General features: G+C 35.2%; 1 protein-coding gene across 3 annotated transcripts in view; it reads left to right on the top strand.

The window, feature by feature from the left end:
• TBC1D12 (TBC1 domain family member 12) overlaps positions 1-17,043 on the top strand; it is a 75,144-nt gene extending 58,101 nt beyond the window's left edge. For all 3 annotated transcript variants that reach the window (XM_054572878.1, XM_054572879.1, XM_054572880.1), the window contains exons 7-13: positions 1,506-1,586; positions 4,617-4,705; positions 8,769-8,840; positions 11,283-11,411; positions 11,669-11,778; positions 13,859-14,117; positions 15,267-17,043. In XM_054572878.1, the coding sequence (XP_054428853.1) occupies positions 1,506-1,586; positions 4,617-4,705; positions 8,769-8,840; positions 11,283-11,411; positions 11,669-11,778; positions 13,859-14,117; positions 15,267-15,335 (809 nt within the window). In that variant the 3' untranslated portion in view covers positions 15,336-17,043. The remainder of the gene's footprint in view (positions 1-1,505; positions 1,587-4,616; positions 4,706-8,768; positions 8,841-11,282; positions 11,412-11,668; positions 11,779-13,858; positions 14,118-15,266) is intronic.
• Positions 17,044-23,901: the final 6,858 nt, after the last annotated feature.

A 23,901-nucleotide genomic window follows, 5' to 3' on the forward strand; every position in this document is an offset into this window, starting at 1 on the left:
ATTATTTATCTAAATTTAAAACTTATATCCAGCTCTTACACTAAATGAAGTTGGACACAATACTAGAAATTTTGAGTTTGATTTTTTTTTTTAATTTCTTCTTTCCAAACCATGAGTAATAATGAAAAGTGAACAGAAGGGAGAAAAGATCAGAATAATAAGAATCTGTTTGAAATATATCTAGTAAGTTATTTTATAATGATCTGAGTCTTGGCAATGTAAGAAAACTTACGGCATAGTCATACGTTACAATATTGTGCAGTTGTTAAAAAAATAAACTAAAGCAGATTTATTCTACTAATCTGGAACAGCTTCCAATATAATAAAGCAAGATGCAGATCAGTGCTGTAATTAATATGGTACAACTTGTTTGTTTGGGTTTTTTTTTTGAAAAAAATGAAGATATATATGTATGTACTTGTGCATGCATATTTTTTTCTTTAGAGCTTGGTAAGCATAGTTGTATCTGAAGGAAGTAAATTTATTTTTTATTCTATACTGTTTTGTACTGTTTGAATTTTTTAAAAAAATCCTGTATCTTTATTACCTGTATGAACTTTTTTAAAAGTCTTGTGTCCATATTGCCTTTAAAAACACATCAGTTTTTTAACAAGATTAATTGAGGCAAAAAATGTTCTTGGTATTTGGAGCGATATATAATTGTTGATATTTGGGCAAGAAGTATTTTTTACTGTTTTTCTGTCATTGAAATTTGCTATTTTTGTGTGATTTAAAATATCTATAATGGTTAGAGAGTAAAGACAAAGTTTGAGAATTGAAAAAAAAATTAGTTTTTTTTGTGCCTGAAGATTTAATGAGATCCTGCATATGGAAGTGTAGAGTGTGGTTTCAAAAAGTGATTGGGTACTTATAGTAAAAACGATAGGGGTAGAGATTTTTGTAGGTGACTCTTTCATTAAAGTTTATGTAGCTTTAGATAACAGTATCGTAATGAAAAAACAAGTTTCAAGAGACAAGGAAGCAAGAACTGGAATTTATTAAGGGCGTGTAGGTGTTAGGAACTTTACGTAAATGATCTTGTTTAATCATCAGTAATGCTATGAGTAGGTATTATTTTTCTTCAGTTTACAGATGAAGAAAGCCAAGTTGCAGAGTTATTAAGTAACTTTCTTAAGTCCCATAGGTAGTAAGTGGCAGAGCTGGAATTTGAATCGTGGTCTGACTGACTCCAAAAATCATGTTTCTGCTATTCCACAATGATACTCCTTTAGCAGAAGCATCTCTACCTGCCTCATACATATATTCTGTATTGTAGCTATTTGAATGGCTGCTCTTGAGTATTTTCATTTGCTGTCTTTCTGGTTGTGTAATAAGTAGTTTGGTAGAATCAAGTACTTCAATTTGCTACATTTTTTTTTTTTATGCCAGCTACATAAGGGAGACCTGACTTATGTGAGATCTTTTTTTTTTTAGAGTAAAAATAAAAATATGTGAATATAGTTCTTTCATGCTATTCATGAATTTTTGTTCTTTTTTTTCCCCAGAACTTTATGAAATCTTCCTATCAAGAGCAAAAGAACGGTGGAAAAGCTTCAGTGAAACAAGTTCAGAGAATGATACGGAAGGTACGATTACTGTTACATTTCCAATGAAAGGTAGAATTTATTGAGGCCCCAGGGCCATGGCGTTCAGGCAGAAGGCTGCCCCGTGGCCCCAGGAGTAACCTTCTTCTTAGGGTGCAGGTGGGCGTAACACTTGCAGCAGATCATCTTGTTACAGTTGTACTTCTGGGCAAGCTGGGGGAGGGAGGGCTTGATGATGCCACCCTGCAGACAAAGCACCAGGTGCAGGATGGGCTCTTTCTGAATATTGTAGTCTGGGAGAGTGTGGCCATCCTCCAGCTCTCTGCCCACAGAAATCAGACACTGCTGATCAGGTGGGGTGCCCTCCTTATCTTGGATTTTAGCTTTCACAATCTCACTGGTGTCACTGGGCTCAACCTCGAGGGTGATGGTTTTGCCAGTCAAGGTCTTCACAAAGATCCTCATCTCTTATCTGCTGGGAAGGCTGCTCTGCCACCTTGTTAATAAAAAGGGTGTGATTGTTTTTTTGTTAACAAAAATTTCTGGATGAAAATTCAGTCACTGAAGACAATAGTGTGATTTTTTTTTTAACAATGTGATGGGAACTATAGTAATTGATTTACGTATATTGTCTCCTATAATGTTAATAACCATTTAAGTAGGTGGTATTATCCTGGATGATATAAGAGGAAACTCAAAATAGTTAACTTGTAAGCAGAGAAGTCATAATGTAAACCCAGGTTGTTGGAATCCAGAGTCCAGGATTTAATCACAATAAGACTAATTGAGTGAAGTATTTTGAGGCTTACAATTTAACTTAAAGGTAGATGATCTTCATGCCTCATTTGCAACCTGCTGTCTCCCCTCTCACTGACTTTTACTTACTCCTTAATATATTATTTATAATTCTTATCATGCCCAATCTTTGTTCATTGAATTCACTCATACACCCCTTCTTTTCCAATCATCATTGTTTTTTTTCCCTAATCATTTTGGAGAATATAATTTTTTCTATTATCATAGCTTATTAAATTTAGGTAAATTTACTCAGACATCTCTTTTCCTTCAATAATGGGAAGGCGTTTGTCTGCTGGTCACTTTTCTTTCTATATTTGCTCAGTAGAAAGGAAACCTCTTGCCTATAAGTAAAACTCTTGAAAATGAATATAGCTTAGGATAGAGAAATGGTGCATATCTTAGAGTGGTTTTCTATGAGTATATAAATAACTCTATTAAATTTCTTGAATACTCATTTTTTTATGTTTAAGAAAAGTGAAACTAATGCAGAATCATATTGAATGTACACTGTAATTGAAAAAAGAAAAAGAAAAAGAAAAGCGAGCAGTAGACGGGCAATTGAGTAAACAAGGTTAGAGAGAACCATTTTTAAGGTGGGTTCATGTAAGTATCATTCTGAGACCTCTCAGCTATATCAGCTATTGATGGGAAACTAAAGGTGCAAGATGTAGGTGTTTCATCATTCTTTTTATACTCATTTTATGAAGTATTGAAAGTATAAGAATTAAAATTTTAAGCATTTGCTTCTGAGATATTTTGTCATGATTAAGTGGTAAAAGTACTTTAGTAGAAATTAATTGAATGGAAATGAAGAATTGTTTTATGAGAAGCAATGTTCTATTTAAATTTCAGATTTCTTTTTCCTGGTGTTTATAATTTTCAGTAGTCAAACTTTTTTGAACTTTATCTTTTCAAATATTACTTCTGCCCCATCTCTTCGCTCCTTCTGGGACTCCAATTAAATGTCAGAACATTTAACGGTGTCCACAAGTCTCTGATACCTAAATAAATTTTTTTTCTGTGTTTCATTTTAGATTATTTTTATTGACCTATATAATTAAGTTCACTAATCCTCTCTTTTCCTATATCTAGTCTGTTAAATCTGTTCAATGAGCTTTAAATACAGATATTATTATACTTTGTGATCCTGGAATCTTCACCTTTTTTTTTCTTGTAGATTCTCTTTCTCTATTGAAATTCTTCATCCTTCCATTTCATACATTTCTTTCCATCTTTTTCTCTATTTTCCTTAACATGTAACAGTTAATGTTCTTGTTTATTAATTCCAAGACTGTATCATATGAAGGTCTGCTTCTATTGGCTGGTTTCCTCCTTGATATGTTATATTTTCCTGCTTTCTATAACTTAAAATTTTAAATTGTATGCCAGTCATCTATAAAAAGAATGTATAAACTAAAGCTGGTGTTTCTCCTGCAGAGGGAGCTTGTTCTTTTTTTGTTAGGCAGTTGTAGCAAGGTTGCAGCTTTAGATAGTCTTAGTTCACCTTGGTTTCAAAATTCTTACTGGGAAGAACTGTCCTATTTTGATTATATGCTCCTCTCTCTTTGAGACACTCACCAAGGACCATGTAACTTTGGGTGATTTCAATCTGCCTTTCTAGCTCAACTTTGTGCATTATGTATTAGGTTAGCACTCAGCAAAAGTCCCATAGGGGAAAACCACATACACATTCAGGCTTTATCACATCAGTCTTCTTTGTCCCTGAAAGGCCCTTCTGGTTTCCTTTTCCCCAAGCAAAGTACCTTTATCTATGGTATGTTCAACCTGGAACCCATGCCCAGACTTGGCAGATAGCCCTAGAAAGAAAAATGACCACTGGTGTCCACTCCCCTAGGGAAGGCTCTTCTCTTTCTGGGATTTAAATCCTCTAGACCTCTCTGTACACAACTCTGTTATACCTTTTTTTAAAACATGTGCTTTTTAAAATGTATTTCTTTTCCAGTTATTGTGGGAGTAATCATCTATCTACCCTTTCTAAAAAGCAAAACAAAACAAAACACCTACCTTCTAAAAAACTGGAAGTAGAGATTCTTTACCATACAACTTTCTGCTAAAATGTATGGATGATTTTCTTCACAGCTCAGAGGGTCTAAGTTCTAGCAAAACATATGTGGCATTTCTTTAAATTTCTTGATTATTCAACTTTGAACTTTCCTCAAGTAACATGCATGCTATGTGATCATTCTGTGTTTATGAGATTGAACTGGGGATAGCCAAGTAATAATTTTAACTTTATTTACCTGGCAAAAACAGGCGCGTCTGTTGCTGATCGGGAGGCCAGTCTGGAATTAATTAAGTTGGACATATCCCGTACATTTCCATCTCTCTACATCTTTCAAAAGGTGAGGATTTCTAACCAATTTTTAACTGCTTTTTAAAAAGTCTAAGTGAACAAATTTTTTAAATTCATGGCTATTATTATTTAAAAGGCAGAACTATAAAAATTGGAGAACTTTATATAAAAGTGAAACTAGTAAGAAAATTTATTATTTTATTCCACTTACTGAATGTGTCACAGTTGCACACAATTTTAGGTACTTGATGAACTGTCATTAAGGTGAATTTCTTTGTTTTACTTTTTATTCTGTAAGATATTTGAATTTTAACAATTTTGCCTAGTAAATTGTTAAAATATAAAGGAATTTGTCCCCGAACTTAAATTTTTTTTTCAGAATTACTATTGATATAGGAAAAAAAGTTGATTTTTTTTGTGCAGAGGCTAATAAAGAAGTTTCATACAGGGATATAAAGTACAACATAGGGAATATAGTCGATAATATGGTAATAACCATGCATGATGCCAGGTGGGTGCTAGACTCATTGGGGGGAATTACTTTGTAAGTTTATATACATGCTTAACCATTGTACTGTACACCAGAAACTAGTATAATATTGAATGTCCACTGTAATTGAAAAAAAGTTTTTTAAGGTTACTATACTTTATGAGAAGTGATTACATTTTATGTGTACTTTTTGTGTACAAATCTTTATGGCATTTCTCTGTCTTTTTTTAATAGTTTAATGTATTTTATTAGTAAACTTCTAGGAACAGCACAGAAGACAGACAACATGAAAAACATGTACTTGCATGTAGCACAACTCAGTCAGAAAAGTACAGGGAATCTCCTGTATGATAAAAATGCTACAAACACCATTTAGTTGCCATCAATAATAAAATACAAATTTATTTTTTAAAAACCCACATGTTGGCATTGTCCAGAAAAATTTAACAGATTTATTTATATTGTTATAAGGTTGAACTGCTGAAACTTATTCACTGAAACATTTTGACTTGCATTAATACTTTATGTCTCTGCATTTATATTTTAAAAATTCATACACAAATGAAAATGGAAAAACTGCCAATACCTGATATCTGTCCCCTATTTTCCCCTTTAATCATATACTTAGGTACCTTTTGACCCCATGAGAAAAAAAAGTAATATTGAGAACTACCAATAATAGGAAGAAGAGAATTTTATTTTTAAAGAATGAAATGTTTCCCATCATAGTGGATTCTTAAGCACGTTCTCCATGTATGAAGCATGCTAGCTGGATGTTTTTCAGCATAATTGTTACATGTTTTGCATGAATAGCACACAAGTTGGTGTCCTCAAAAAGACCAGCCAGATGGGCCTCACTTGCCTCCTGCAGAGCACGAATAGCTGAACTCTGGAAGTGCAGACCTGTTTTGAAGTCTTTGAACAATTTCTTGTACCAGACACTGGAAGGGAAGTTTGCAAATCAGAAATTCAGTGTTCTGGGACTTCTGGCCAAGATAGAAGTAGACACACTTTGCCTCCTCACACAACTATAAGAAGGATCACAGCTAACCTCGAAACAAAAACCAATCAGAACTGCCAGAAAACTGAACTGTATGGAAGTCCTAAAACCAAAGATTTAAAGAAGAAATATTCATCCAGATGGCTAGGAGGGGCAGAGCTGGGGAGCTGGGGCAGAGAGGACACAGTGTGGCGGTGGTGAGACAGCAGTGGTGGTGGCAGTTGGTGGCGGAACAGGTGGTCCCATATTCATGTGTGGCAGATAAAAACCGAGAGGCACTCCTGGGGAGCAAGTGATTCCGGCCCCAGGACAGACTGAGCAGCCCAGGGCTACAGTGCTGGGAAATAAAGCCTCATAACTCCTGGCTATAAAAAAGTGAGGGTTGGGGTGGTAGGAGAGTCCGTTTAAAGGATCTGCAGGATCCTTGAATACACACAAAACCACCCACTCGGGGATTCAACACCAGGGAAGTAGCTAGAAGGGTGCTAGTCACATACAGGAAGTGAGTGAAGTGACTGGGAATGGGGCAAAAGCGGAGCAAGTGGCATTGTCCCCTCTCTGACTCCTGCCACATATGCTGTGCCACAAAGCAGCCAAGCAGGTTGCCCTGCCCTACAAATACCTAAGGCTCTGCTCCTTACAATGTTACTGGTGTGCCGAGATAGGGAGTCAAAGCAGCTTTACCTAATACACAGAAACACACACAGGGAGGCTGTCAAATTGAGGAGACAAAGAAATATGACCCAAACGAAAGAACAGATCAAAACTCCAGAAAAAGAACTAAGTGAAATGGAGATAAGCAACCTATCAGATCCAGAGTTCAAAACACTGGTGATAAGGATGCTCAAAGAACTCAATGAATATGACAGATGTATAGGGAAGAAATGAAAGCTACACTAAGTGAAATAAAGAAAAGTCCACAAGGAACCAATAGTGAAGGGAAGGAAGCCAGGGTTCAAATCAGTGATTTGGAACATGAGGAAGAAATAAACAGTCACCCAGTACAAAATGAAGAAACAAGAATTTTTAAAAATGAGAGAATAAGAAAACTGAGACATCTCCAAACATACCAACATCCGAATCATAAGGATGCCAGAAGAGAAAAGGAAGAGCAAGAAATTGAAAACTTACTTGAAAAAATAATGAAAGAAAACTTCCCTAATTTGGCAAAGGAAATGGACATATAGGCCCAGGAAGCACTGAGAGTCCCAAACAAGTTGGACCCAAAGAGGGCCACACCGAGACACAACATAGTCAATAAAATGCCCAGGTTTAAAGATAAAGAGAGAGTCTTAAAAGCAGTAAGAGAAAAGCAGAGGAGTTCCCATAAGACTATCAGCTGATTTCTGAAAAGAACTTTGCAGGCAAGAAGGGACTGGCAAAAAGTATCCAAAGTGATGAAAAGCAGGGACCTACAACCAAGATTACTCTATCCAGCAAAGCTATCATTTTGAATGGAAGGGCAGATAAAGTGCTTCCCAGATAAGGTAAAGCTAAAGAAGTTCATCATCACCAAGCCATTATTACATGAAGTGTCAAAAGGAACTTATTTAAGAAAAAGATCAAAACTATGAACAGTAAAATGACAACAAACTTACAACTGTCAACAACTGAATCTAAAAAAAACAACAAACTAAACAACTACAGCAGGAACAGAATCATAGAAATGGAGATCACATGGAGGGGTTATCAGAGAGGAGGGTGAAGGAGGAGAATGGGGGAAAAGGTAGAGGGATTAAAAAGCATAATCAATAGGTCAGAATATATAGGGGGTTGTTAAGAACAGTATAGGAAATGGAGATGCCAAAGAACTTGTATGCATGATCCATGGACATGAACTAAGTTTGGGAGGAGATTGCTGAAGGGAAGGGAAGTATCAGGTGGAGGGGGGCAAAGCGGAAAAAACTGGAACAATTGTAATAGCATAATCAATAAAGTATACTTTTAAAAAAGAAATAAATTCAGTGTTCTGAAAACATCTAATTTCACCAATTGCCACAGTACCGGGTCTGTAACGATGAGGTTTCTTCACCTCTCCGGTAGAGGGTGCATGCTTGCAAGCTGCTTTGGTAGCCATTTGCGGGCAGTGTTCTTTGTAGGAGCCATTGTACAGAGACCTCTCTACTTACCCGCTTCTTCTTCGGGGAGCCAGAGGAGGCACTGGCATTAGAGAGTGATGATGGCTGCAAGGACAATTGAATTTCTCTATCTTTAGATTGATAAAATGAGATAAAATATTACTAAAATAAAATTATTAGTAAATTTACTGTAGCTTGGTGGGTTTTTTCCCTTTGCTGAAATTGTATTATATAAAATGAAACAATCTGTTTTCCTCATAATCTTATTGTACCAAACCCAGAAGTCTTTAAACTTGTTTATAAACTATATAGTTTGTATTCCTCAAGTGAATTTGACTTTTTTGTTGTTCAGGATTATATATATATATATTTTATCAATTCTTTAGAAAACAGCTTTGCAGAGTGCATTTAGAATATTTCCGACAATGATTAAATATACTAAAACTAGTTATTTAGGAAATGCTAAAGTTACTAACATGCTATTTGAGAATTAACTTGGAGACAGTTATTTGAATAGTTTGACGTTTCATTTTTCTCTCCTAAGGGTGGCCCATATCACGATGTCTTACATAGTATCTTAGGGGCATATACATGTTACAGACCAGATGTTGGTTATGTAAGTATTTGTTTCAATCTGTTTTTTGAATATGAACATTTAACCTGTCTTATCCAAGTGTATTATATTGGATTAGCTCCCAAATGTGTGTATCTCTGTGTCTTTTTTCCTTTGGGCCTGTCAACTTACCCAGAGAGGAAACTTTCTATCTCCTATCAGAGATTTATGAGTCTGGTTGCTAGCTTTCTAGGAGAGCAGCTGGGGATTTCACCATTCAATTTGTAAAGTTTTATTATTGTAACTGCTGTTGATGTGGTGCCTTATCTCCTTCTCCCTAACTTTCCTTTTCCTGACTGTGCTTGCAGGTTCAGGGAAGAATAAGCGAGGGGATTTGCTTTTTTTGCACATCGTCAGCCAATTGTAGTTGTAGCCCTACCTCTCAATTTCAGAGATACCTAATAACTTCAGTTTCTGAGCCTTTTAGAGTTTGCATATAATAGGCTTGCTGCTTATTGGCTTCTTCCTCTGTAGATATTTTAGTTTTGACACTCTCTGTTTAGTTAAATTAAAATTTCTAAATGCTGTGTTTATTTTCAGAGTTTTACTTGCAGTCAAGAGAAGAGGATTTACTTTCTAGGAAGCAGAACAAATATAGAAAGAAAAGTGACTAACAGACAAATAGCTTCCCATTCAGAGAATAAGAGCTGGCTGAATAAGTGTGCCTAAATTTAATAAACTATCATAGAAAAAAAAGTGTTCTGTTTTCTCCAAAATGATTAGGAAAAAAATTGATGAGAGCAGAGCGAAAGATGAGGGTCTGTTGGTGAATAAATGAACTGAGATTAAGGCATGATAAAACCTGCCCCACTCCCAGGTCTGGCACATTCCTCCCTAACTGTGCCATGTTTTTCATAGCACTTACCACCTTTTAATATAACATATGACTTACTTGTTTGTCTGTGGTCTGTCCCCTTATTCTAAACTGTAAGAATCTTTTATTCACTGAGGTACAGTATCTCAAGTACCCAGAACAATGCCTGTTATTTAGCAGTAAGCACATAATATTTGTTAAGTGAATGAATGAACAAGTGTGCAAATGAACATGCAACAAAATAGAGTAAGTTGTACCAGGTAGCCACCTTACTGTAAGGTCTCTAAAATCCTATTTTAAGACAAAGGTGAGAAGATGAAGGATTTATAACTTCTGGTTAAACATGGCAAATTGAACAATCATAGAAGAAGCCAGAGAAGTAGGAGGAGAACAAAGAAATGTTGGGTCACAGAAACTAAGGGAATTCTGCTTAGTGGGTAGGAAAGTGTCCATTGGGTTTTACAATAAATATCATTGGTCACCCTGGTAAAAGAAGTTTCAAAACAGTATAGTTATGGAGTGTGGAGTGGGAATCCAGATTGAAGTGTGCTCAAGAGTTTAAGGTTGCTAAGAAAGTTGAAAGAAACAGAGATATTATTGCAAATATTCTTAGTGGCCTCTCTGTGTTAAGTCTGTTACACGTATCTCTAGAAGTGAGTGCTTGATCAACTTTTATTTAATGAAAGAATGAGTGTTTTTGCAATAGCCGTTCCATATCATCTGTCTGCTCAGAAATGTACAATAGCTCTTTAAAACCCACAAGCAAACATCTAGGTAGTGTAAGCTTTTACTCAAGGCCTTTTCCAATTTGTAAATATATCCTACTTTTTCTAATTTCTCCCATTATAAACCTTGTGCCCCAGCTGGGTGGGTTCTGTATGTCTTTATTCACATGTCTTTCGCATCTTGGAATGTTTTTCTTATTTCCTCCTCCTGCTTTTCTAGGAATCCAGCCTCACTATTTCAACTTCCACAACCTCTTCTTTCTTGGAATTTCAACAGCACTTCTCATAGATCTCTATGATTCTTAGTTCCCCACTTACTATCTCAGACAGATATGTTATAAGTGAAGATAATCACCGGATTTTCATTAAATTTTGTGATTCTATACTCTGAAAGACTTCAAAGAGGAAATAAACTGGGTAGTACACTGAGATAGGCTTTTGTAGTAAAAATCAAATCTGATACTTTTTCCCAAAATTTTCCTTCATACTTTTTAAACCACACCATGATCAAGAAATTTAAAATTAGGGAGATTTTAACCCTGTTTGGTGTGGCTCAGTGGATTGAGTGCTGGCCTGTGAACCAAAGGGTCGCCAGTTTGATTCCCAGTCAGGACACGTGCCTGGGTTGCAGGCCAGGTATCCAGGAGGGGGCACATGAGAGGCAACCACACATTGATGTTTCTCTCCCTCTCTTCTTGCCTCCCTTCCCTGCTCTCTAAAAATAAATAAATATTTTAAAATTAGGGAGATTTTGTAATTACTGGGTTCTCTGTATTTACCTTTTTTGGGGGGAAATCTTCGTTAATTTTACCTTGTACCACTGTAATTTTTTAGGAATGCAATAAAATAAAATGTATAGAATTATTATTATAAGCCCATTTTGATTAATTTCTTTTCTCTTTGGAGGTCCAAGGGATGTCCTTCATAGCAGCAGTTCTCATTCTCAATTTGGAAGAGGCAGATGCCTTCATTGCATTTGCAAATCTCCTGAATAAGCCATGCCAGTTGGCCTTCTTCCGTGTGGATCACAGCATGGTATGGACATTTGGAATGAATAGTTTTTTTGCTGTTAGTGTCAGTAGTCTGAATGTCCTTTTAGAATGAAAACAATAGAAGACTAAAATAATCTGATCTAAAATAAACTTTTCATTGAAGTATAGTTTTATGAATGCTTGATGAAAAGACTCAGAGAGGTGCTAAGAAAGATTTTCTGTGAATTTGTGATTGAGGATTTAATTTCTCTATTTGTAGCTCATACTCTTTAATAATTTTATTGATATTTCTATCTTTAGATGTTGAAATATTTTGCAACATTTGAAGTATTTTTTGAAGAAAATCTCTCCAAACTATTTCTTCATTTCAAATCTTATAGTCTTACACCAGACATATACTTGATAGACTGGTAAGTCATAAATTACATAAATAATTAAAAGGAAACAAGTATAACTTTTTGTGTGTTTTAGGGACTAGAGTAAATCCCATGCACAGGATCATACATATAAAAAACTCTTCCTTTACTGATAGAACTCACATTTTTGTGAGGAGGCATTTGATTAAGAACATGGATTCTGGGGTTGAAATTGGAATCTTTCAGTTTGTGTTTTAGTTTCTTATCTATGAAATAACAATAATAATATTTTATTTTGAGTTGTAGTGAGGATGTTTTACATGGATTATCTCATTCAGGGCTTAGTACATACTAAACTTTCAGAAAAAGTTAGTTGCTATGCTTTCATTTAGGTAACACACAAAAGCTTTTGAGAGAGAGAGAGAGAGAGAGAGAGAATGTGTGTGTTTTAACCTAAGGCTTTCCCACCCAAGGTTTTGTCCAGCTTTCTGACAGAGGAATGATGCCTTACTTAGGTGCTAATGTCTTTTTTCAACTTTACAATTCCAGCTCTTCTGTTCTAACTGGGAGGGTTTGCCTAGACTCTGGTGAGCCAAATTGATGGAGGAGCTGATCTTAAGATAGGTTAAGAGTACATATGAAACATTTAAACTTAAAATCCTAATCATTTGAAATCAGTGGACTTTATAATAGTAAGTTTTAATATAGAAAAATAAATAATTAATCACACTAGTCATATATGGTATCTTCCCAGTTGGTTGTGCTTCTTTTATTTAGGCTTCTAAAAAAAAAAAAAAAAGAAGTTATTTTTCTATATATTTGCTGTTACTCCCACTACGAACATTCGAGTTCCTCTGGGAAGAGCCCAAGGTAATGGATATTATATCAAAGGACACAGGAGACCCATTTCAAATACTACATCTGTTAAGATGAGGAAAAAAATAACTCAACTGTCAGTTTTGAGGAATGTGAACATTGGGCAAATCAGGATCACAATTGAGTAGGGAGCAGGATGGAACTAATAATGAGGGAGTACTATGTATTAGCAACTGCCTAGGCACTACTAGTTAGTACCCTTTCTCTTTTGAATAGTGAGTGAGTATTCTCTGTACCACCAAGAGTATTCTTTTTGTTACGCAATCAAATATGTGTGTACTTGAAGAAGTAGACATGGATTTTTGTTTCACTGCCTCTGTTGAACTTACAACATACAAATTCCAGAAATAAATGGCAGTGTGAAAGAGGTTTTTTTGTTGTTGTTTGTTTTTTTAATGGTTGGAAAGTTCTTAGTTCCCTTTCTCAAGTTTCATTAGCGTTCACCTCAAAGAAACACTGTGTAAAACTGTACTTTCTTTGCCAATGCAACTTTAAGGAGAAGTTCTCTAGCACCTCTTTCTCCAACCAGAATGCCACCCTGAAGTACCACTGGGTAATGAATTACAGGATCAGACATTGTCAGCAAGGATGGGGAAAAACATTTTGACGATTCTGTTGGAGTGTATACGTGCTTTAAAAGAAGTAGAGAATCAAGTTTGGTTAAGGGAGGGAAAAGAGTAGAAAAAAAAACAGGAGAAAAGAGAAGTACGACTTTATAATTTTGTATATAGGTTACTATAAGATGATACTTGGGTTTCTTATATAATAATAATGAAAACAATTATCTTTTATTGAGCATTTCTTATGTGCCAATCACTGTTCTAAAAATGCTTTCCATTTATTAACCCCTTTAATTTTCAAAACAATCCTGGCAGGAAGGTAGCATTATCTTTTGTTCACTAATGGGGAAACTGAGAGACAACAAGAATAAACAGTCTTGCTCAAGGTAACATAACTAATGAGTTGCATATCTAAAATTCAAACTCAGGAATTCTGGTTTCACAGCTATAGCCTTGACAACTAGGCTGTTCTGCCACTCTAGTTTGTATTGGGCCATATCTCTAAGTAAGGTACATTCACATAATTTTGTTATGTATTGCTTAATTTTGTATTATTCAAGTTCTTTGAGGGAAGAAGCCATATTTTATTTGCCTTTTTATCCCTAATTAAGCATTGTACTTTTTATATAGAGATGCTTAATGAGTGAGTGAATAAATAAATAAATAATTTCAATGACTATTTTTTCTTCTAATTTTAGGATCTTCACTCTGTATAGCAAATCACTACCACTTGATCTGGCATGTCGAGTCTGGGATGTATTTTGCAGAGATGGGGAGGAATTTTTATTTAGAACTGGATTAGGAATCCTCCGATTATATGAAGATATTCTCCTGCAGATGGATTTTATTCATATAGCACAGTTTCTAACTAAATTACCAGAAGATATCACATCAGAAAAGCTGTTCAGCTGTATTGCAGCCATTCAGATGCAAAATAGCACCAAAAAATGGACTCAGGTAGAATGACATTTTCATACTTCTAATGGATGTGTTAAAATAATCAGTTGACTTCATATAAAGAAGTTATGTATTTCTCAAACCTGAATGCTTAAAATACAAGGAATCTTTTATTAAAAATAGTTCTTGACTTTGAAAGAGCAAGAGTCTAAACAGATACCTCCCCTTTCAGTCCTCCAAACCTGTGGATTTATTTTTCTGTAAGTTTAGTAATATGAGTGTAGTGAAGTACAACCTATAGTAATTATGTCTTTGCCAAGTAAAATATATTATTACTTTGGTATTTCAAATAGATAGCAATTGTATGAGCATCTGCTATATACTAAGGTGCTCATACAACTAAGAAAGAAAATAATGTATGATCCTGGCTTTTTAGATGTTTAGTCTTGTTAGGGAAGCAAACACTGGCAGTCCAAGTTAAGTGACATAAATTAAGTTCCATGAATGATAAACAGCAGGCATTATTAAAAAGCTCACAATTGTATTGCTTATGAAAATGAAATGTAGGAATATTGGCCCAGAAAATGTTCTGTTACCAAATAGTAATTTAAGAATACAGGGTGGGGCAGAAGTACATGTACAGCTGTGAGTACACAAAACACAGAGTTTATTCTTGTATTACTCTTTATTAATTATTGTAATATTTTCCATGTGAACAGCTGTAAAGCTACTTTTGTCCCACCTTGTATTTAACAAGTGATGAAAACTGGAAGCTTATTATATACCATAAAATTGGGTTGAAACAAAAAAAAGGATTTGAGAATGATTGTCTCAAACTTAACTCTCGGGACAGAGCTAACATATACTAAAGGTTTTTCTTTTTTCTTTATTTTTTAAAAGATTTTATTTATTATTTTTAGAGAGAGGGGAAGGGAGGGAGAAGGAGAGGAAGAGAAACAGCGATATGTGAGAGCGACATTGATTGGTTGTCTCTCGCACGCCCCCAGTTGGGGACCTGGCCCACAACCCAGCTATATGCCCTGACTGGGAATTGAACTGGCAACCCTTAGGTTCTCAGGCCGGCACTCCATCCGCTGAGCCACATGAGCTAGAGCAAGCTTTTTTATGTTAATAAAATATAGTTATTTCAATCCCTTTAATCTACATGGTAGTTTTTTGAGGATTAATCTTTACTCTGTATAATTTCAGGTCTTTGCATCTGTAATGAAGGATATTAAAGAAGGAGACAAGAATAATAGTCCTGCTCTGAAAAGCTAATCTTCAAAATTAACACACTAATTGGAATATAAATGTGTTTTTTGATGCAAGTTTTTTGTTTCCTACATTAAAAGCATGGAGAAATCTAAAAGAATCAAGACATGGAAAACTGCTGATTTTGAAGTTTGTGGCTGAAGTAAATGAAATAAGTAACCTATGGACAGTATTTAATCAGTATTTTGTAGGCACAGTCATTTACAAAGGAAAAAGTGTAAATGATTTGGAATGAACAGTAATGCAATAAAATTTTTTAACAGCTTTGGAAATACTTCAAATTTTTATAACATCTTTTCTTTTTTAACAGTTATCATAAAGGCACTTTGGAGGTCAGAACAGGATCATTAAATACTACTTCTTTAACTTCCAAAATACTGTTTGAAATAAACACCTGAGTACAGACATTGCCTATCTCTAGTTCTGACCTTTTTAAGATACTATAGACCAAAAATAAGCAACTTTGGTGTAGATTATATAAGTTACTGAAGTTGTTTATCTTTATACACAGGTTGGGGCAAATTGTGGTTATCTGGGAACTGGAAATACTTGGGAAATTGATTTGCATCTGTTTAGGTGTTTTTCCACAGTATCCTATTTGTTCTTAAAGGGGAATTGTTTTTTTCCTGTAAGGAATTCCTAGTATTCAAGAATTTTAGCCTTTCTGTTTCTAGTCTAAAAAAATTGTTCATCTAGTAATTTAAAAAAGCTGACTGTTTGAAGGAAAGTTCTTTGCACTTTAATGGACTGCAGACTTGATTTGGGGAGTATGTCCAAATGAGGCTTTTCAGTGGTAAGAAAAAAGCATATGAATTCTGACAGTTATTAAATAGCATGCTACTTGGCAAGACTTGAAATTTTTTTAGTTAAAATTTTATCACTGTTTGTAGAAATAAAATTTGTTAATTTCAGTTTGAAATTTGAAATCTTAATATGTAGCCAAGTCCATGACTTGTAAAATACTGTGCATAATTTTCTAATCAATGGAAATAAGAGTAAAAGAAAAAGATAAAATAAACTTTTTTTTAATGAGTCTAACTTTGATGCTATAGTGGATAAAGAAATTATTAATTATTGGTAAATTGATGTTAAAATGATTATAATATGTTTAATTCTTAAACCTAAAATCACTTTAGTATTATGAGTGATGTCTGTATAACATGCCGTTTGGTTAATAATTAGATTTATAGTGTGCTTTTATGTTGCAGTTTGCTTTGAAACAACACTTAAGCACACTCTCTCTGTTAATGGTATATTGTCTTCAATCTAACAAGCCTGAGAATCTTGTTAGTGATTGCCTCTTTAGGAGTATGGGACCAGATGTGCCCATATATTTTTACCCCATGGGTCATTCTAGCCTAGGGACCACTATTGGAACCCTCAGAAGTTAACTCCTGTTGTAGGAGCTTACTTAATGGAAACTAGTAGGGTAATGAAATACTGAGGGAGTGTCCAGGGTCTTGATAGGTTTTACGGTAACATTTTGACTTTGGTCACTACTTCCTTCATATTGGTGATCTTGATAGAGGGAATGTAAACCCTGGCAGTAATCTCATTGAGGTTATACTACCTGCCTGAATTTAATCTTGTGTACTTCTTTCCTGAGTTGGACCTAAATTACTGTATTTGTTTTTCTCATTTTATTATTGTACAGTTTCTTTACCTTTCAAGTATAAATGTGTATATAAAATGTAAATATAAGGAATTCATTAAAAACCACTATTAACATTACTGTGTAAATAAAACTTGTAAGCAGAGTAATTACTTGAAATGAGTCTTCATTACTTTCGGGCTATCTTTTTATTTTAACATATTTGGAGAAAAAAAGGAATAAACTTTTTTATTGCCAAATTTCTCTCCCAAGGGATGCATTACACCTTCAGCCTCTTGAGACTGACAGTACCGGCAGCCAAAATATTGTAGTATATCTTCCCTTGAACCTCCCATACAGGTAATATGGGATTATTCACATAGTATACTAACTTATTCTACATTCCTCAAGGTGATGTGGAAATTAATGAGGTGTTTCATTTTGTCTACTTTTTATATATGTATTTATATATATTTTTCATTCCATTTATTTATTTAATTCTCCATTGTCCTTTTACCACTGGTTTGTGTTATCTTAAGGGCTACTAGAATATTCCAGTAACTAGCATAGTTTTCTAAAGTCACAGAACATAATCATAGTTTTTGCTGATCTTTTTGCATTGATGACCTTAATATAATGTTTATGGTTGAGTATATTTGACTTTACAAAAATTAGTTAGCATTTGCAAAAGGGCGTTGAACTTTTCAAAGCCTCTGACTTCAAGTAATAGCTTTGCCTGTAACTTAGGAACTGATGCTGTTTTTATCTAGAAAAGTCAACTTTTTAGAGTCTACACTGTTGGGGATTATAATTCTAAAATATATAATCATGGAATAATTTATCTTACTTCATAATGACATATGGCTTATTTTGATTATTCATATATTTTTGTTTGGAAAAGATAAAATTATTTTGTATTCCATGAGTATATTCAAAAAGCAGAAATTGGTATAAAAGAGGCAAAAAAATGTGAGTTAACATTGGAAAATTAGATTTGTTTATTTCTTTTTCTTTTATTTTTAAATCATGTTTATTCTATTACAGTTGTCTCAGTTTTTCCCCCTTTGCCCTCCTCTACCCATACCACCCCACCCCCAACTCCCACAGTCAATTCCCACTCTTGTCCATGTCCATGGGTTATTCATACATGTTCTTTGTTTAGTCCCTTCCCTTCTTTCCACTATTGTCCTCCTTCCCCATCCCCTCTGGTCACTTTCAGTCTGCTCCATGTGTCCATGCCTATTGTGTATTTTGTTTGTTAGTTTATTTTGTTGAATAGATTCCACTAACAGGTGAGGTCATATGGTATTTGTCTTTCACCGGACTGGCTTATTTCACTTAGCATAATATTCTCCAGTTCCATCCATGTTGTTGCAAAAGGTAGGAGTTTGTTCTTTCTTTTTTTTTCTTTAAATGCATATTGATTTTATTTCTTTATTTTTTAAAATGTCAAAATCCATTGTAAGTTACTAAAAATTTTAAATCCATTATAAAGTCTCAACAATTAAAACCACATGACACCAGCACAGAAATAATCAAATCAATGAAATAAAAAGAACATTCTAGAAACAAATATATATATCTGTCTAAAAGTGTAATATATGATTAAATTGATATTTCAAATCAGTGGGGAAAATAAGGCTTATTCAACAAATAAGGTGTATGGACCACTATTACTGGAAATAAAACAAACATAGAGCCCTATTTCACACATTATACAAGAAATATTCAGGTGAGTTAAAAATCAATATGTAAAATCTAAGGAGTTGGATGGGGAAATACAAACTAATATTTTTCTTATCCTGGAGTAAAATATTCAAACCCAGAAGCTATAAAGTAAAATATTGACAATATGGCTATATTAAACATTTAAGACTACATAGTAATATGCATATTAAAAAAGTTAAAGGATGAGTAATAGAATATGAAAGTATTTGTAACACATCTAAAAAAGGGTTGTTTTGTTTTTTTAGGGAATAGAATTCTATAAACATTTAATCAAAAAGTGGATAAAGAATCCCAAAAAGTCATTTAAAGCTTTTTAAAAATAATATAAATAGGCAAGACATATACAAAAACAGGTGTAATTTCAACAAATAATAAAGGAACAATTAAAATGACACATTGTCACAATCAGATTAATAACTATTAAAATGTTGGTAATATCAAGTATTGGTGACTATGAAAGGAACTAGGTATTCATAGACTCTCTTCATCTTAAAGCAGTCCCTTTGGCATACCTTGCAGTGCTGGTTTGGTGAAGGTGTATTCTTTTAGCCTTTTATCTGGGCAGCTCCTTATTTCACCTTCCATTTTAATTGCTGAGCCTTGCTGAGTAGAGCAGCCTTGGTTGAAGGCCTTTGCTTTTCATGACTTGGAATATTTCCTGCCATTCCCTTCTGGCTTACAGTGTTTCCGTTGAGAAGTCAGCTGCTAGCTCTACCGGGGCCCTCTTATATGTTACTACCTATTTTTCCCTTGGTTCCTTTGGGATTCTCTGTCTTTGATATTTGCCATTTTAGTGAGGATGTGTCTTGGAGTGGGCCTCATTGGGTGCCTTTTGAATGGGACCCTCTGTGCTTCCTGGACTTGTGGGACTTTTTCTTTCCTCAAATTGGGGAAGTTTTCTATTGTTTTTCAAACAGGTTCTCTATCCCTTGCTCCTCCTCTTCTCCTTCTGGTATCCCTATTATATGGATATTATTATGTTTCAGGTTGTCCTGACTTTCCCTCAACACCTCTTCATTCTTTTTGAGTCTTTTTTCATTTTCTTGCTCTTTCTGGGAGCTTTTTTCTACCTTATCCTCCAGCTCGCTGATTTGATCCTCTGCTTCATCTAGCCTGCCTTTGATTCCTTCTATTGTGTTCTTCAATTCAGCATTTGTATTCTTCATTTCCTCTTGTCTCTTACTGATAGTTTATGTCCTTTTTCATGCTGACATAGTTTGCAGTAAGTTCCTCATAGTTTCCCTGTAGTTTTTTGTAATTCTCCCTGAGCTCACTGAGCTCATTGAGCTTCCTTATGACCATTGTTTGGAACTCAGTATCTGATAGTTTACTTTCCTCTATTTCATTTGGTTCTTTTTGTGGGGATTCCTCCTTTCCCTTCGACTGGGGGGTGTTTCTTTGTCTTCCCATTATTTGTGAGACTCTTCTTTTTTGTTTTCTGTTTCTTAAATTGATCTGTCTTGACTTCCTGACCTTGTGGTGTGAACTTCTGTGGTAGGAGACAGCTGTTTTTTTCTTTCTTTCTGGATCTGCCTCTGATGATGTCAGATGTTGACTCTGTCTGACCTTAGGCAGTTTGTTCGAGACTTCCAGGAATCTACTGTCTGTGGCTGTCTCCTTCAGTTATTAATCTAGTCACTCTGTACTTAGCAGTGAGGCTCAAACACCATTGTGTAGGGCAAGTTCCTCCTGGGGGTGGGGTTATTGTGTCCTCTCCAGCTGCTGCTGCTCAGGGGGGTGGTCTGTCTGAGCAAGATGGCTGCTGCCGTATGGGGTATGACTCAGCACTGAGATCCCGCCGACTACTCTCTCCGTTCTCTCCCCAAAGCCTCCTTCCCCAGTCTCTCTTCCGGTGTCTCTAGCCCATTCTGTCCCCGCTTTTGCTGGAGACCAGGGTAAGTGGCTGCTAATAAAAATTTATGCTTTGCCCTTTAGAAGGCTCTTTGCCTCTCCAGCCACCCAATTTGGCAGAGAGCAGCCCTGCCACTTTTAGCAGCTGGTGGTTATCTGTTTACTTTTTGGGCTCTTGTGCTGTAGGCTGGAGATCCCCACTTATGATTTAGATCCCGCTCTTCTCAGGGGGTCCAACTGGCTGTGTCAATATCCTTCTGGTGCTGCCACCTGTGGGTAGCCCACCCACATTCTCGAGTCTCCTCCACACTCGTCACCAGTTCGATTGTGCTAAAGCTGATACTTCTGTCTGTCCGAGGTTTAAGGTTCTTCTCTCACTATTCTTCAGTTGTTTGTTCCAGGTGACTTCTCCACAATGTAGTTGTAAATCTAGGTTTGTCCTGGGAGGAGGCCAGGGTGACATCCATTTGCTCTTCTGCTATCTTGATTCAAATCCTGGAAAATTAGATTTTAATTTGCTAGACTAGTTGATTTAGCGTCAGAAAACCAAGTCTTGACTCTTGGGGAGAAAAGTGATTTTTGTATTGAATTCATGTTATTTTGATGTGAAAGTATCCAAAATATGAATTCCCAAATATAGTAAATCTTCATTAATTAGCACTTCACTGCTTCATAACATGTTAAAACAAAGAAAAAAATTAAATAGTTTTTTAAAAGATTTCAGGGAAACTAGCCACTTTAGAGAGAGAGGAAAGCCTTGGCCTTTAAAAATACTGTTTGTTTACTAGTTGTATAATTGTAACAGAAGTTAATTACTTTGAACTTTGATGAATGTAGGAACATTTGTTAAACTCTGATTATATGCCAAGCACTGAATGTTGTTATTTTAATAGACTAAATTTAAGTTAACAGGAATGAAAAGTTAGCAAAATTCCATTTCTTTCTAAACATTCTACCATTCATTTTGATCTTCACTTGGTTCCAATTAATGAGGTTTTACTATGTGTATTTAATTCTGTGGGTTAGGTTTAGTTTTTAATAAACACCAGAAAGGAAATTTGAATTTAAAAAATTGCATTGCAAAAGTGTTTCATTTGCTGAACATTTAAGTAAACAGTACTTTCATGATTTTATTTAAGGTAAAATGACTTTTATACAATTGCAATATTGGTATTGGAAAATCACTTTTGTAATAAAAATGTAAATGATAAATATAGTCATATGAAATTGACAATAATGGTATATACATTTGTTCTCATTTTTCATCTTCAAGCATAATATGCGCTTGGTATTATACAAGCAGAAAATAAAACTACATTTTTCTGGGCTAGGCAGTATTGATTGATAGTCAATATTGTAAGTAGATGACATCATGATTATCACCTAAATCCCATGACTTAATTTTAGCATCTGTATTCTTAAGAAACTTTGAAAGGGAAGTATTTTCTTGATTAAAACTTTTGTAGATTGTAGTAAGTTTTGAATGCTGTGTTTAGACTTAAATTTGAGAAGATAAACTGGAAAGTTTTAAAGTGTTTGTTTTATTATTAATACTAAGTAATTTTTAAGTAAATTGTGCTGCAATAAGGTAATTTTTCATTACTTTGTTGAAATATTCCTTATGATTTGATTTTTGAAACCACTTATGGAAGCCCTTGAAAAGTAAGCAATTCTCATCAAACTTTTAATTACACGTTTTATGATCTTTTGAAACATCACAAATTCTATCATTTCCTTGCTCAAGACCCTCTAGTGGCATTCCTCATAACAAAAATTCACCCTTTACCCTTCTCTACAAAGTCCTAGTTGTTCTGGCCTCTGCCTATCTCTACAATTTCAACTACTACTCAACCTCATTAACTGAACTGTAGGCCTGATGAATTTCTAATCATTTCTCAATCTGCCAACCTTGCTGTTTCCTCTGAATGTTTTTGCCTAGGACTTTGTATAATTTATATTCTCATTCAGGTCTCTGCTTAATGTCACTTCCTCAAAGTTGGGTTTTCTGTAAATATCCCTGTCATTCTCATGACCTTACTTCATATTTCCTCATAGTATCTATTACTTATCACTAGCTGACACTGTTTTCTATAGTTGTTTGTGTATTGTCCACTACAGTGTAAACTCTGAGGTCAGAAATACTGTATTTAAAAAAAAAATACATTATTCTTACCCAAGGACAATTTTTTTTCCATTGGTTTTAGATAGAAATGGAGGAAGGGGGAGAGAAACATTGATGTGAGAAAGAAACATTAATTGGTTGCCTTCTCATATGTGCACCAACTGGGGATCGATCCTCTAACCTGGGCCTATGCCCTGACTGGGAATAGAACTCACAACCTTTCTGTTTACTGGAGGACACTCCAACCAACGGAGCCACAACAGCCAGAACTGTCTTTCTTTTTCGTTTTTGTAACCACTGAACTGCTAGTGCCCAAAATAGTGCTTGGCACTACCCATGATGGATCTGGGTGAATAGGTTGTTTCTATTTTGGCCATTTTTTGGTAAACTTTTATTTAGAGTATTTCTATTAGATTATTTATTTAACTAGAAACTCAACTCCAACATTTTTTAAAGGTTGGGCAGAAGAGAATGAAACAGGAATATTGGAAGAATGGGGGGAGGGGTATAAGAAAAACAAGGGCCAAGAGTCCTTTCCTGATGGAGGGGTATCTTGTCCTGCACAGAGTTCCCCTGGGTCACTGCAGATGGAGGAAAATAAAATAAGTTGTTCCAGACATTTCTCAGTCTGCCAGGAAAAAGCGGTGGCAATTCCCTCCAGTGGAGAATGCCCTGAGCCCTTCTCTTGAAGTGGCTTTTATTGAGAATGATATGCACAGGGGCATACAGCATGGATGCAAAGCTCCTCAATCAATGTCAAAAGGCTAGGGGGGAGGCAGAGACAAATGTATTTTAAAAGTAAATAAATTAAAAAAAAAACATTAGAAAAAAAAAAAAGGCTATGATTAAAGGAACAGAGATTTGCCTCAGGTCAGGGTCTGGTAGACAGGGTGGCGCCCATTCAGCCCTGAAATCTGGGAAACTTCTCACATTCTATGCTCTACTCCAAACATCAGTACTCATTAACTTGCGGGCATTCTTAGCAAAGTAAGTTTCATAGGACTTAATGCATTCCTTTTCCAGGCCTAATTGTCCCCAGGAACTGCCTGATCCAGTTTAGGGCTGTACTTGCCTTTAGTATTTTTTCACTGACCTGGTCAGGCGGCAGGCAGAGCAGCCAAGAGATAAGGAGACTTCTTTCAGATAGAATGAGGAATCCGGCCATGACAAAGCCAAGGGGTGAGGGTCTTTTGCTCCTTCTCTGTGTCCCTCAAGTCTTTCCCTGATGGCCCCCATGCAACTGTGCCTGTCTTAGGTCGCCCCTGCCATTGAGGGGTCTT

Source organism: Pteronotus mesoamericanus, unplaced genomic scaffold (genome assembly GCF_021234165.1).
Source record: "Pteronotus mesoamericanus isolate MK-2021 breed Mesoamerican mustached bat unplaced genomic scaffold, CSHL_Meso_final contig_24, whole genome shotgun sequence".
In the NCBI taxonomy this organism is placed as follows: domain Eukaryota; kingdom Metazoa; phylum Chordata; class Mammalia; order Chiroptera; family Mormoopidae; genus Pteronotus; species Pteronotus mesoamericanus.